The following is a 15,250-nucleotide window of genomic DNA, read 5'->3' on the forward strand; positions in this document are numbered from 1 at the left end:
TGTGTGTGTGTGTGTGTGTGTGTGTGTGTGTGTGTGTGTGTGTGTGGAGGACAGATGAAAAGCAAAGACGATTGCTGGCAGAGAACAGAAGTTACTGCCGCATAGATCACCTTGAGACGCATAGAAACCCAGGAGGCTGGGAATAGTTTGAGAAATTATATATATATATATTTTCAATCAGAGGAATGTTGCTCCATAAATCCTTATTTATAGGATGAATAATATGATATTTTATATGTCCCGTGTCTCTATTCTGGTTGTGTCTTATAAAAAAAAAAAGTTAGCACCTGTTCTAAATGTTATGTATTTGGAAGCACAGTGGAGCACTGCTCTACAATATTACACTACCATCCTGTAGTAGCTAAAGTAAACCACTAGGTGGTGACAGTCATTCATAAGTTCTTTTTGCAAAGGCGTCAGTATTAGAATTAAGCACACCATTAGAATTAAAAGAATCACTATTGCAATTGCCCATAATGATCAAACTTCACACATTTCATTAGAAAATATTGTATTGAAAATCCCTAAATTGGATCAGGTGCAACAGTTTTAAGTATAAACACAACATAATGGATTTGCACTGGTCAGCCAACCTATGAACCAATCAGATCCTTAGTTGTCTTATAATGAGTGCTCATTTGTTATGCCAATTAAAATGTGTCTGTTGTTCATTTAGCATGGCAGGAACAGTTGCAGCATTGTGGAGGTGCTTAGCCAAACGTTAAGCCCAGTGACACAGAAAACCCCAGTCTGAACTCTTTCTTTAGCTTTCTCCGTTTCTCTCTTTCGTTCTATGTTTCGACTACATGGGTAAGAGTGCAGAGAACATAGTATAAGGTTAATCATCAAGTGGACTGTATGTGAATATACACTATCATTCAAAATTTGATCTGATCGGTAAGATTTTTTAAAAATGTAAAATGTTTGCAGTTTAAATTAACTGCTTTCTATTTAAATATGTTTTAAAATGTAATTGATTGCTGTAATCAATGAATTTTCAGCATCATTACTCCAGTCTTCAGTGTCACATGATCTTTCAGAAATCATTCTAATATGCTGATTTTTGACTCAAGAAACATTTCTTATTATTACCAATATAGAAAACTGTTGTGCTGCTTTATATTTTTGTGGGAAATGATACATTTTATTTTCTAGATTCTTTGATGAATAGAAAGTTCAGTATTTATTTGAAATAGAAGTATTTTATAATATTATGCATGTATTTGGATCTCTCTTTTGATCGATTGAATGCATCCTTGCTGAATGTCAGTCTCAGAAGCATGCCAGTTATCAAATATATGAACAGACTTATTCCGGCTTCCCCATGCACTGATTTATTGGCTGTTTACCGCAAAACTGTACTACAGAGTTTTCGGACTGACAACCGCACTTACTGTAAATGCAGAAGCAAATACCTTTTAATTATAATTCATTGTGAAATTTTCAATTTAAGCGACTTTAGTTGTAGCCGGTAAATAACTAAACTATGTCCAGAGAAAAATTAAACACTCATTTGAGCAGTGAATGTATTCATTTGCTGTGTGTGTGTGTGTACGTGTTTTTGTGACAAATGAGGACATAAATGTGTATAATGACAAAGGTATGACAGGTATTACAAGGAGAAGGTGACTTTTCAGGACATTACCCCATGTCCCCACTTTTCAAAACGCTTATAAATCACACAGAATGGAGTGTATTGAAAATCTGAAATAGCACAAAGTCTCCTGTGAGGGGTAGGGTTGGTGTAGGGCAATAGAATATACGGTCTGTACAGTATAAAAACCATTACACCTATGGAGAGTCCCCACTTTTCACAAAAACAAACCTGTGTGTGTGATCAAATGATTCATTATTCAACTATTCTAAAGAGAATCATGGGAAAGAAAACAAGAGGTTTGTACATTTTAAAGAGTGTGTGAACTGAGGAGCCGCTGTAGAGGGAGAGATTGAGAGATGTTACATGCCACACCGCACTGAAGTCATTAGAGCGTCAGCAATGTTCACAAAGAGAGAGATAACAGTGGGAAACTCTTTGGGAAGGAAATATCTGGCAAGTCTCTGAGTTAAACAGTATAAGGATGGATTGAAATTTCAGGATCTTTGGAATCGAGATATTTAACGACTAAAAACATTGATTCAGTCACAAAGAGATTCAAACAGCAGCACTGGTCTCATATGTCCACAAACACCTGAGGAGATGAGTGAGAGCGTAGTCTCTGGACAAACGGCTCAGGTGGACTGCAAAAAGCTGAGCATTAATACAAACATGGCTGAGGTCCAGAGAGTCGCATCAGAGAGGCGTTTTGGCAGAGATGGTCTGAGAAAAAAAGCCCACTCCGTGTTTTGCTGGCATTGCTCTGCGCTGAAGGAGAGGAGCGTCCTGACCCGCTGTCACACACCGTACAGGTAGAAACTGTTTGGACAGGATGCAGATCGTCACTGTATTGCTGTATTAATCTGTCATTGTCCTCATGAATGTAATGTAGCAGTATTTAGCAGAAAAGGCAAGCATTACTATTTTTATTGTTTATAAATTGGTATTAGAAAACCAGAAACAACCCAGAACACCTACAGTACAATGGGCAAGCAACACTCACTTTTGAGAATCTTCATAAAATGTTCAAATTATTACAGTGAAGTTATTTTTATTAATGCATTTTTTTTCTCTTTGGTTCTTACAAAATTATTTCTTCTAAATTGTTCACATTTAGATGATCCATCCAGAAATATGGAACAGTGTAATTTTAGTTGCTATTATTACTATTATAGTTTTTTTATTTATTTTGAATTAGATTTTTCTTTCTTTTTTATTGGTTTTTGTCATTTTTATTTCATTTCTGTTTTTATTTGTAAATGTGTGTGTGTATATAGTTTTAACTAAATGTTAGTTTTAGTTTTTTTTAGAACTTCAAACTAAACGAAAATGAGAAACACGCTAAAATATAAGTTTGCATTTTTTCCTATATTTTGTTTCAGATATTGTTTAAGTGAGTAAATCCTCTTCAAGTGTGTGCCTTTAGTGTTATTTAGTATTGTTAATGCTGTTACTTTATACATGCCAACACTTTACAATAAAGTTTCATTTGTTAACATTAACTAACATTGAGCAATATGTTTTTACAGCATTTTTTAACCTTTGTTAATGTTAGTTAATAAAAATGTTTGTGTTCATATTAGTTGACAGTGCATTAATGTTAACAGATACAACTTTTGATCTTAAATGTACTAGTAAATGTTAAGATTAATAAATTCTATAGAAGTATTATTTATTGTTTGTTTGTCAACTAATGTAGTTGGCTAATGTTAACAAATGAAACCTTATTTTAAAGTGTCACCATACAGAAATGTATTAATATGCGAATGAATTATATAGAGAGTGTGTGTGTGTGTGTGTGTGTATATATATATATATATATATATATATATATATATATACACACACATATACACACTCTATATAATTCATTCGCATATTAATACATTTCAGTTTTTTTCAATTATCCTTTTAATTTTAGTTTACATTTTAGTTATTTTGGTATGTGCTTTTGTCATTTCATTAGTTTTTGTTGGTTTTAATATTTCTATTTGGGTTTCATTTATTTTAATTAAATTTGTAGTCATTTTTAGTACTTAAACGTATTTCAGTCAGTTGAAAAAGCTAAATTTCTCATTTTCATTTAGATTGTTCATCAATGTTTTTAATATTTAATAGACTCCATAGAATTTTTAATTGTTAGAAAACTTTCAGATTCATTTCAATTGACAAAAAAATGTTTTTAACAACGCTGTTGCACATGTCTTATCAATACATTATGCTGTCATTTTTATATTTTATGTTTTATTTTGTTTTATGTCATAAGCGGAGCTTGTCATTAATTTTTTTTTTATAAGATTCTGATCACAATAATGAATTTTCTTTAGAATAATGTGCACGCCGAATTGTTGACAGTAAAATCAGGAACATGTTAAAAAGTAAATGCAGTCAGATTTGAAGAAGAAATCAATCCTCAGTGAGTTTGAGCATCTTCTCTCTGACCTTGTGGTTTGCACATCTCTCTCTGTCCTGTGCCGGTCTCTGTGCCGCTGTTATATAAAGCAGGTTTTCATGCAGCTTTTATTGCTCACAGCGTCTGTATTTTAAGAGCTCTTCTCTCTCTGACAGGTGCATCATGGGAATGTTCATCCAGCGGTGTATCTCTGACAGGCCTTGGTCGTGTCTGTCACCCTTCCTTCCTTGTTTGTTCTTGCATTGTCATCTTCTTTGATCGTCTTTTTCATATCTGACTCCTTTTTAGCAATGACTTCAGTCGCCTGGTGGCAGAGGAATATCTGCGCTACTTCAATTTTACTGAAATGACTTTGGACCAAGCACTAAGGTCAGTACATGAAAAGTGACTTTCTTTTTGTTGAACTACAAACACAAATGATTATTATTGAGCTATTATTAACTATTTTGAGCTATTATTAAAGTATGTTTTATAAGAAAATACTCAGTATAATCTTCAGAATATTACTTCACTTCAGTCTTTCTACCTCAACATGTCACGTTTAATATTATTCTAAATTCTGTTTTCTCATTCATACATTTGTAATGTTTAATACAATGTTTAGTAATATACTATATATACAAGTTATGTAATAGTGTGTGTACGTGTGAGTATTATGATTTGTGTATATATATATATATATATATATATATATATATATATACCTACAAATGAACGTCAACAGCTCTGTATGCTCAGAAATATGATTGCAAACAATAGTGTTGTTTGCAATATCTCCGTTTTTAAAACAAAATTAAAAAAAAACAGGAATGCACTTAATGGAAGTCTACGGAGTTTAAGCGCTCTGTTTAACCCTTCAACACTGGAAAAGGCTGCGAGATGGACGTCCAGAGGGATCTGGGGTCTGTCAATCACTGCTGATTTCTGTCTGCTGGCAGGCTATTTAGCGCTGCTCCTGTGCTTTTGTTAAAGGGTTTAGGGCCATCAGCGAACACATGACGCCTGTTATAAGCCAGACTCACTGTCGCCATGGTAACAGGTTTATGGTCCTGATGAGAACTGTGAGCGATTTCAGCTTTCCTCTGATGAAACTCCTCAGTCCACAATATCAGATGATGTATTCCAGAGCCTTTCTGCAGCTCCAGACATTCATATATTCATGCTCTCGCAGATTAAATGTAGGACATCTCATGCTGACTTTCAGAGGCAGAAAATGCCCGACTCTGACATCTCATCTGAAAATGTGCAATAAATTACAAACTTACAGACTTTTTGAGCACCTTCAAATGCATCATTGGCTGAATCTGGTGACGAAATGTCCTGGATTTTTTTTTTTTAAGAATCTATATAACAAATAACAAATAAAGGGATTTTGGTTTCCATAAATAAAATTAGGCCTATCTTTAAATCTAAGTCTTTAAATCTAAAATCTCAGTTTTAGTCATTTCAGTATTTCAAAAATAACTTTGCAACTAACTGAAATAAGTTTGTTATATTTTAAATATTAAGTATATTTTATTTTTAAAACATTGTATAAAAATATAATAGTTTTAAAAAGTATTTAACATGTATATTATATGTATTTAATAATATAATTGTATTCTCGTTTTATAAAATTATACATTTTCAAATTTTCGCTTTATAGGAGTAAGAATATTATTTTTCACAATACACTGGGGAAACGCTGGAAAAATGTGATTAATTGCATTTTAAATTATTATTAAAATGCAATTAATATATATATATATATATATTATCCTCTGCATCATTAAATGTGTAAAAGTTCTTTTAGTCAGGCAGAATGCTGTTGATTTCTCTGTGTTATTGTGCAGATGATTGAGGACTGATAACAGCTCGTTTATCAGGTGTGTGTTGGTCTTTTCTGTTGGCAGAACGTTGGCAAGCGAATGTCCTGCACTCAGTTCATTGGGAATCTAGAAGGACTAAACAGCAGCCATGCATGAAAGTCTGTTAACTGCTAATCTAAAAACCTATTTGAAATTCTCAAGGGATCCTGTAGTGAATTAGCCTTCCGGCTTGGCCTACAAATGAACGTCAACAGCTCTGTATGCTCAGAAATATGATTGCAAACAATAGAGTTGTTTGCAATATCTCCGTTTTTAAAACAAAATTTAAAAAAAACAGGAATGCACTTAATGGAAGTCTACGGAGTTTAAGCGCTCTGTTTAACCCTTCAACACTGGAAAAGGCTGCGAGATGGACGTCCAGAGGGATCTGGGGTCTGTCAATCACTGCTGATTTCTGTCTGCTGGCAGGCTATTTAGCGCTGCTCCTGTGCTTTTGTTAAAGGGTTTAGGGCCATCAGCGAACACATGACGCCTGTTATAAGCCAGACTCACTGTCGCCATGGTAACAGGTTTATGGTCCTGATGAGAACTGTGAGCGATTTCAGCTTTCCTCTGATGAAACTCCTCAGTCCACAATATCAGATGATGTATTCCAGAGCCTTTCTGCAGCTCCAGACATTCATATATTCATGCTCTCGCAGATTAAATGTAGGACATCTCATGCTGACTTTCAGAGGCAGAAAATGCCCGACTCTGACATCTCATCTGAAAATGTGCAATAAATTACAAACTTACAGACTTTTTGAGCACCTTCAAATGCATCATTGGCTGAATCTGGTGACGAAATGTCCTGGATTTTTTTTTTTTAAGAATCTATATAACAAATAACAAATAAAGGGATTTTGGTTTCCATAAATAAAATTAGGCCTATCTTTAAATCTAAGTCTTTAAATCTAAAATCTCAGTTTTAGTCATTTCAGTATTTCAAAAATAACTTTGCAACTAACTGAAATAAGTTTGTTATATTTTAAATATTAAGTATATTTTATTTTTAAAACATTGTATAAAAATATAATAGTTTTAAAAAGTATTTAACATGTATATTATATGTATTTAATAATATAATTGTATTCTCGTTTTATAAAATTATACATTTTCAAATTTTCGCTTTATAGGAGTAAGAATATTATTTTTCACAATACACTGGGGAAACGCTGGAAAAATGTGATTAATTGCATTTTAAATTATTATTATTATTCTCTGTGTGTATATATATATATATATATTATCCTCTGCATCATTAAATGTGTAAAAGTTCTTTTAGTCAGGCAGAATGCTGTTGATTTCTCTGTGTTATTGTGCAGATGATTGAGGACTGATAACAGCTCGTTTATCAGGTGTGTGTTGGTCTTTTCTGTTGGCAGAACGTTGGCAAGCGAATGTCCTGCACTCAGTTCATTGGGAATCTAGAAGGACTAAACAGCAGCCATGATTTTCCTAAAGAACTCCTCAAGGTGATGTACTGTGTATTTCATAAATATAACTCACTAAAGCAGCATTTTGAAACTGTATTGTTTGCATTATTTATTATTGATGGTACATTCTCCATAGAGAAGATATGCATGTCAATAGGCCGTCTTCAGTAGATGGGTTAGAGATGTTTAGCAGGTGTGTTGTTCGTACATGTGTGTGTGTGTGTGTCTCTCTCTCTCTGTGTGTGTGTGTGTCTCTCTGTGTGTGTGTGTGTGTCTACTGGTTTATATATCCTGGTGGGGACTTAAACCTGACTACACACAGACTCGTGGGAACTCGTGTCACGGTGGGGACCTAAATTGTGGTCCCCATGGGTACAAAAGCTTATAAATCATACAGAATTAAGTTTTTTGAAAATCTAAAAATGCAGAAAGTTTCCTGTGAGGGGTAGGTTAAGGGGTAGGGTTGGTGTAGGACAATAGAATATACGGTCTGTACAGTAGAAAAAACATTACGCCCATGGAGAGTCCCCAAAAGGATAGCTGACCAGACATGTGTGTGTGTGTGTGTGTGTTTTGGCATGGGTTGATGGTGTGTACACTTGTGTGGTCATGCGACAGCTGTGCTATTATGCGTTCAGCGCTGCTGAGTCTGATTTGAAGCAGGAGAGATCTGTGTCCCGGTGGGAAGCGATGACTCTTTAGTAGGTCATTTATTGGTTTATATTATTAGATTAGTGCTGTAATGTCATTGGTAGGAAACGGGATGGTTTGCTTCCATTCATTAACCCTACAGGCACATTCTGAACTAATCAGATGAGTTCTTGAGTTAATACTAATGAGCTAAACGAGGTTTAGATTGATTTTGGGGCCAAGAGCGGCCGCGTCGTGTGTGTAGTGATGTTTTGAAGCTGCTGCAGGACTCTAATAATATTATATTTATTTATTTATTAATATTTTTTTTAAAGGAGTAAGAATATTTTACATTACAGTGGGTTATGTTACCGGGAAGGAGAATTTAAATGTGCTTAATTGTCATTAAAAAAACGTCGCAATGCAAAAAAAAACTAAAATAACAGTTAAAAAAATTATTTGTGTGTGATGTAATATTTATATATGTGTGTACTTTATTTATTTATTTTGCTTTACAATGGGAAAATACTGTGGAAATGTTCTTAATTTTACAAAAATGTAAACGTATACAAAATTTATTTAATATATATTTACAGTTATTCATTTATTCAATGTTACCAGGAAACTGGGAAACGTGCTTAATTGCATTTTAAATGTGCTTAAGTGTCATGCAGCAGATATGTCTGTATAAGACGTTTCTGGGTTTATTTTTCACAGGAAGTGGAAGGTCAGGTTAAAAGAACTGCATTGTGGGACACTGTTTGCACATGTTGTAAAATGCATTCAGCAAGTTCCATATGAAAATGTTTATACTGTGCACATTATGCATAGTGTATACTACAGTAATAGAAAGAGAATTATGATAGTATGCTGTTCTGAACATAGCTAACAAATGGTGGGTTTGCTGTTGGTTCAGTCTGGTTTGCACTGACGCATTCTTCAATAATGGCCTCTTTGCAAATCCGCATCGCATTGTGACTGGGAAAAAAAGCAGAGAAAATCCTGTTTTCCATGGCATGAATCCTTTGCAATCTCAGTGCTCTGTTAAAGGCGCAGCAGTGAGCTTTATCTGAGGAGCTGCTTGTGTTTCAGTCCTTCATCTTGTTGATGAAAACACTGACTCTCGCTGGGACAGAAAGCATCTGAAGAGCGATCGACGAAGCGAAGGAGAGCCGATGGAGATCGGTCTGTGTTCTTGCTGTTCATGCCAAGTGTTTTAAATCAGTCCCTATAGTTTTTCTGACGACCTCTCTTTCTCTCTCACTTCTCTTTCCTTCTGGCGATCCTTTTCTCGGTCCCTTGCAACATCAGTTCTCACACTCTTGCCTCCTACTCGTTCTGCTTCTCTCATTTAAACTCAACAGCTGAGCAGGACAACTTACATAAGCACACTTCACTCGCACATTGTCATATAAAGCAAAGCTGTTATTGTGGGGTGCTAATTATTGGACGAACAGGGTTATTGTTTAATATAAAATGGATTGTTTTGGCTCTAAAATCTGACTGGATGACTCTTCTTTCAAAGACGATGTACACACACCAGTGAGCACACAGCAGGACAATTATATATTGACGCAGCATGTTGCTAGACGCTAGTGAAATAGTAAATAGCCTTGTTTGTGCTTAATCATGGGTTTTTGATTGACTTGAAAAAATGTAATAATAAATAAATAAAAAGAAATCAAATAAATTTTTAAAAATTCCATTCTTAACCATGGGTTCTTTTGGCTTGCTTGCTTATTTTATTTATTTTATTTTATTTTAACTTTTTTTTATTTACATTTCTATACAGTATATATATATATATATATATTGAATTTGTGTGTTTTGTTACAATATGATATAAATTATGCTTTATAATAATATATCAGTTTATGAATAACTTGTCAAATTAATTTTGGGGTTCTTATTTTATTTAGAGTCTACAGTAGGTGTATTTGTTTATTCATAAAATAATTTAGAATATTTATATTGTTTTATAAATGATTTTGTATAAGTTCCTATTATATTTGAAGTGTGTGAATGTTTTTTGTTTTTTTCACTGTAATGGACACCAGCATCAGAGGGTTAAAGCAAGCGATGTATTTGTTCACATGCATTTATTTATTCAAAATTATTAGTTTACATCAAGTCACATCTGTGATGGAAAAAAGGAGGTCAGATGCAAAGATTTTGTGTCTGTGTGTCCCGCAGGAGGCATTTATTTAGTGCAGCGGTGAAAGACGATGGATTTGTGACTGTGTCTCTCACATGTGGGTTGCTTGTGGGCTTTTGCACACGCTGGTGAAGAGAGCTTGAAGTGCATCATCGTCATGGAGATGGAGGGGCGGGACTGAGGCTGTGCCACTGATAGGGTGGTCATGGGCTAACGGCGACCCATTTAACTGCAAGTCAGTCTGTGTGTGGAGATAACGACAGACGGGGGGTGAAAACAATTAGCTCTGTCCTGTTGAGCAAATTCACTCAACTCAGACCGAGCGGCTAATCGCTTTGTTCAAACTACAGGGCCGTCCGGGTGATGCTCATTCAGTCCCTGCGCAGCATGCCACGCTATTCCACTGACAGACAGAAATATCATCCAGGCCAATGAATTGCTTGGAGGCTGTCAGCAATAATCATGCTTTTCTGCGTTTTCAAATTTGTTGAAAACAGTTTGAGTAATGATTGTGCAAGGAAATGTTCATTTAAGTTGAATTAAAATTTCATTTCATTAAAGCAATTCAAGTGATAGGAAAACAAACTGCATTTCAAAATTCATATTAATGTTTAAGTTCAACGTTTTACTCAAGTAATGCAAAAATATTAGTCTTTGATATTAAATATTATAGTAATATTTTAGGATATTAAAAATGCAGATCACTTCTGCCCAAGATATGTTTTTGAATATGTTACAGTACGATGAATAATAAATGAACTATATTTAAAATGCATCTGCAGTGTAGCTATAGTTGTAAGAATCAAATCATAGTTGTAAATCTAAATTTATCCTAATTTATACATTATTAATAAAACATTTACAAAGAAATGCATGCTCATCAAAAAAACTGCTTTGCTCACATTGGTCTCAAAGTTTAGATATCTCATAAAGAGATATATGTAATAATCTAATATATATATATATGTGTGTGTGTGTATTTAAATTTACATTTAGACATTTAGCAGATGCTTTTATCCAATGTGACTTACAAATGTGAACAATGGAAGCAATCAAAATCAACAAAAGAGCATTGATATGCAAGTGCTATAACAAGTCTCAGAATATATATATATATATAATTTTTTTTTAAATTGTGTATTTTATTTAATATTTAATAAAGATTTAATATTTAATCATTTCTATTTGCATATTTAATGTGCTGACATAATCCAAATATATGAAGTAAAATTGGTTGGACATTTTTAATTATTAATATTGCATTAAATATGCACACAATAAAAACTGATAAATCTAATGAAATCTGTCAAGAAGGTCAGGCTGTATTTCTCCCCAAAATCAAAAGAAGAAAATATCATTGCCATTACTGCAATGCATCAAAAATAAGAATAATAATTAATTTAATTTAATGCTTTTTTTTTGTTTGTTTGTTTTTTATTTTTATGGTGAGCTGGATGTTTTACTGAGCTTTTTTTTCTGAACTATTCGCCAGTCACACTTGTCGTTTTATGATGTTCTTTGTGTTCATCTCTCTCCCATAATAATTCCATAATTCCATGTTCTTCCCTCTCGCTGTCCCACCTCTGAGCACAAGTGCTGAATGTTAATCAGCATTCAAAGCGAAGCGAGCCGAGTCTGTCTGTCTGTGTTTGTGTGTGTGTGTGTGTGTGTGTGTGTGTGTTTGAGGGAGCTGGATCGCTGTGATTGGCTGCCTGAAACCTGAAAGAGAGAGAGAGAGAGAGAGAGAGAGAGAGAGAGAGCTTGCAGCCTCCTTTGAGTCTCTCTGAGATTTAGAGACTTTCCATCTGCGGAGCCTGAAAGATAAAACAGAACAGCAAAGACGACACAGGACGACGTGAGGAAGTGGCCATTATTAGATCGTACATGGACATGTATCTGTGACTCGGTTTTGAGGAGACCGTCCCAAAAAATCCATCAGACCTATCATGGATCCCAGATGGATTGACCGCAAAGAGGAGTGATGCACATTTTCTGAAAGCGTTTGGTCCTTCTAGGCTGTAGACGAAAGAAAACCAGCTCCAGCTCCAAAAGCAACAGGCTCTCAGCCGTCTTCCCCTCGGATTGTTTTCTGTGGGTGTTTTTTTTTTTTTTTGCATTGCGTGCTGAGTTTGGCTCGTTGTTCGAACCTGCTGCAGGTGTGGGGATTCCTGTATGCCGCGCTGACCACCTCTTTTTGTGTCTTTTGTGAGGGCGTCGTGTGTGCATTTCATGTTTTTCCAGGTTTCCATTCGCCTCATTCCATCTGTCAGATCCCGGCTGTTCTTTCACACTTCCGAAAGCTTTACTTGCCATCTGTGGCATCACTGTGTGTGTGTGTGTGTTTGGCCGCTCGCTGTTTGCAATGTTTAGCTTGTAGAAGGTGGTGTTTGTAAGCCTCCTTTACATGTGTTCAGAGTCCGCAAGGGAAATACAGTACATTTCAAGATCACTGTCCTTTTTATTTTGCTCTGAATGACTTGATTCTCCAGTTTTAGCGTCTCACAAATGTAACGTGTCATGTATTGTTGTCCTACAGATGGTCGCAGACTCACTGTTGCGTTGCTGAACACGTTTCATATTGCTTTCATGTTTAAGGTTAGATATTAAGACGATGGTCTCAAGGCATATATAGTTTTAAGTGATCGCAAAGACCGCAAATCTGTGCTGGACTTACAAACCTGATGCAAAAAAGGACCCACAGCACTTATTTTCTCGCATCAGTCTATCTAAACACTTGGATTTTCCTTCATTTTTCAGCCAGATTTTTTTGTTTTTTGGGGGGGTTTTTGTATTTGGAGTTACCTCGTCTATTAAAGGAGGAAGCCATGTTGGGTTTTTTCATATGTTTCTCTTATTGAAGATTCACATTTATGCATTTGGCAGATGCTTTTATCCAAAGCGACATACATTGCATTTAAAGTCAGTTCTTGCTTAATCTGGGAATCAAACCCATGACCTACGGGAAGACTTTTACGCTTTTTTAGTTGAATATTTGATGAAAAACATCAGAGTGAACTCATTTGAAGATCCAAAAACCCACCTGGAGTTGATTATTTCCCATAGTGCACTACAGTTTCAGACATGATTGGAGTGAACAGTCTGCACTCAGCCGGACGCTTGCGCTCCCGTTCGCTCTGCTCCGTTCGATACGGGCGAGATTTCCGTATGATGGACCCGTTCCGTTACCCGCGAACGCCCAGATCCCGATCGCTCAAACCTCTGGTGTTTCCAGACCTCCTGGGAAAAGCACAAGATGGACAGAACCACCCGCAGGCCCGCAAGAGGAAGAGGGTAACCTTGTCTCGTATCACTTACCTGTTCATCTTTTATCCTGCTCACCTAGTCATCTGTGCCAAAAATGACATAGATGGACCATGCAAATATCATTCTCCACTTTTGATCAGATACAGCTCTGATTTGTGTTTTTAAAGACCATACACTCTTAAAAATAAAGAATCTTTAATGGTATTAATGGTTTCATGAAGAACCTTTAACATCCATAGAACCCTTCCATTCCACAGAAGGTTCTTTATAGTGGAAAAAAAGATATTTCGAGTTTTAAAATGTTCTTTGCACTAAGAAAAACATTGTTCTTTTAAGAACTGGAAAGTTCTTTGTGAAGTCCAACAATTTTTTTTTCTATGACATGCTATGCTGCAAATCCCCCTTTTGGAATACTTATTTTTAAGAGTGTAGTGTACTTTTAAGAGTACAGTAGCTTATAGATTATCTCAAAGCTAATAGGCATAAACTAAAAGAAAAATAAACTTCATATCTCTATCGGAATTGGTTTTCCTATTTATGTCTTTGAAATGAGCATTGAGTTTGTTTTGCCCTGAAGGACTGAGAGGGTAAATTTGCTCTGTGTTGCTGCTGAATTTCTAATACACATTGAGATTATTAGCTGTTCATGCTGAGGTTTCTTTTTTCTAGATGAAAGGACGTGTGGAGGGAGTTAATATGCTTATTAAAGTCCTTCTCTCATGCATATTTAGTTTGCCATCTAAATTAGGACATAGCATAGACTTGTATTGCTTTTATATACATCGTATAATGATCTCTAAGGCAAATCATTCAGCTATGCTTTGTAGAAGAAAAAAAAACACACATTTATTTAATTTATGAATAATTTTTGTCTTTGAGATTTTGTCCAATATAGGCACAGTCTTTGACTCTGTCGGAGAATCAGTGTAGATTAATTTGCCAACCCAGGATTCCACTGTGACGCAGGTGTTTGATGACTGACGTCCACACAGACTCGTCATTTACACAGATGATGTGTCAGTTAAGTGCTAATGTTCAGTTGGAGACCGTGCCGACAACAGCTAACACCATCTGTGATTGTTTTGTTTAATTTAGAAGCTATTTTATTTGTATTTAATTTTTATTAAAAATATATTTTAATTTAATTTATATATTATTAATTTATTTTTATTTTCTTTTAATATTTTAAATATTCAAATATTTATTTTATATAAATTTTTTTATTTATTTATTATATTAATATATGATATATATCCTATATTATAATTGTATTTCTTAATTATTTTTCATTGTGGTTTAGAAACGCGTACAAAAACGTCTCCAGGTTGCATATGTAACCATGGTTCGCCGAAGGGAACGAGACGCTGTGTCGAAACGCTACGGGAATGCCTCCAGCGTGACCATGCTCTGAATCACATGTGTAATCAGTCCAATGGATGGGCAAGACGGCACGGGCAGGGTGACGTAACGACCAGAAAGCATAAAAGCACGTGCGGTGAAACTGGCGTCAGCTTCTAGGAGTGAAGCAAGCGCTGGCAGGGATGCCGGAAGTATGGCCCTGAGACGCAGCGTCTCGTTCCCTTCGGGGAACCATGGTTACATACGTAACCTGGAGATGTTCCCCTTCAGGAACTCGAACTGCGTCGAAACGCTACGGGAACGAGAATGCCCATGCCGCCAGACTTGCAAATCCCTGCCTAGTGTGGAAGAGCACAACTAAGGCGAGAGAAAAGGGAGCCAGGAATGGCTAAAGTAGGCGGGGCCCGCCATCCCGATGGCCAACTTCTGGAGGAGTGAGCCATGACCCCCGAAGGAGAGGGGAGATCAGAGGGCTCAAGGCTATGGAATAGCATCCTGATCCACCACTTAGCATAAGCTTCTCTGGCCGGAGGCCTCGGCCTCAGCACACCG

General features: G+C 35.7%; 1 protein-coding gene across 1 annotated transcript in view; it reads left to right on the top strand.

The window, feature by feature from the left end:
- LOC107566866 (PH and SEC7 domain-containing protein 1-like) overlaps positions 1-15,250 on the top strand; it is a 37,780-nt gene that overhangs the window by 7,377 nt on the left and 15,153 nt on the right. Inside the window, exons 6-13 of the mRNA XM_016252427.1 lie at positions 2,161-2,406; positions 4,296-4,376; positions 6,325-6,406; positions 7,240-7,329; positions 8,638-8,647; positions 9,013-9,105; positions 12,612-12,670; positions 13,139-13,366. Coding sequence (XP_016107913.1) covers positions 2,161-2,406; positions 4,296-4,376; positions 6,325-6,406; positions 7,240-7,329; positions 8,638-8,647; positions 9,013-9,105; positions 12,612-12,670; positions 13,139-13,366 — 889 coding nt within the window. The remainder of the gene's footprint in view (positions 1-2,160; positions 2,407-4,295; positions 4,377-6,324; positions 6,407-7,239; positions 7,330-8,637; positions 8,648-9,012; positions 9,106-12,611; positions 12,671-13,138; positions 13,367-15,250) is intronic.

Source organism: Sinocyclocheilus grahami, unplaced genomic scaffold (genome assembly GCF_001515645.1).
Source record: "Sinocyclocheilus grahami isolate Dianchi unplaced genomic scaffold, SAMN03320097.WGS_v1.1 scaffold1107.1, whole genome shotgun sequence".
In the NCBI taxonomy this organism is placed as follows: Eukaryota; Metazoa; Chordata; class Actinopteri; order Cypriniformes; family Cyprinidae; genus Sinocyclocheilus; species Sinocyclocheilus grahami.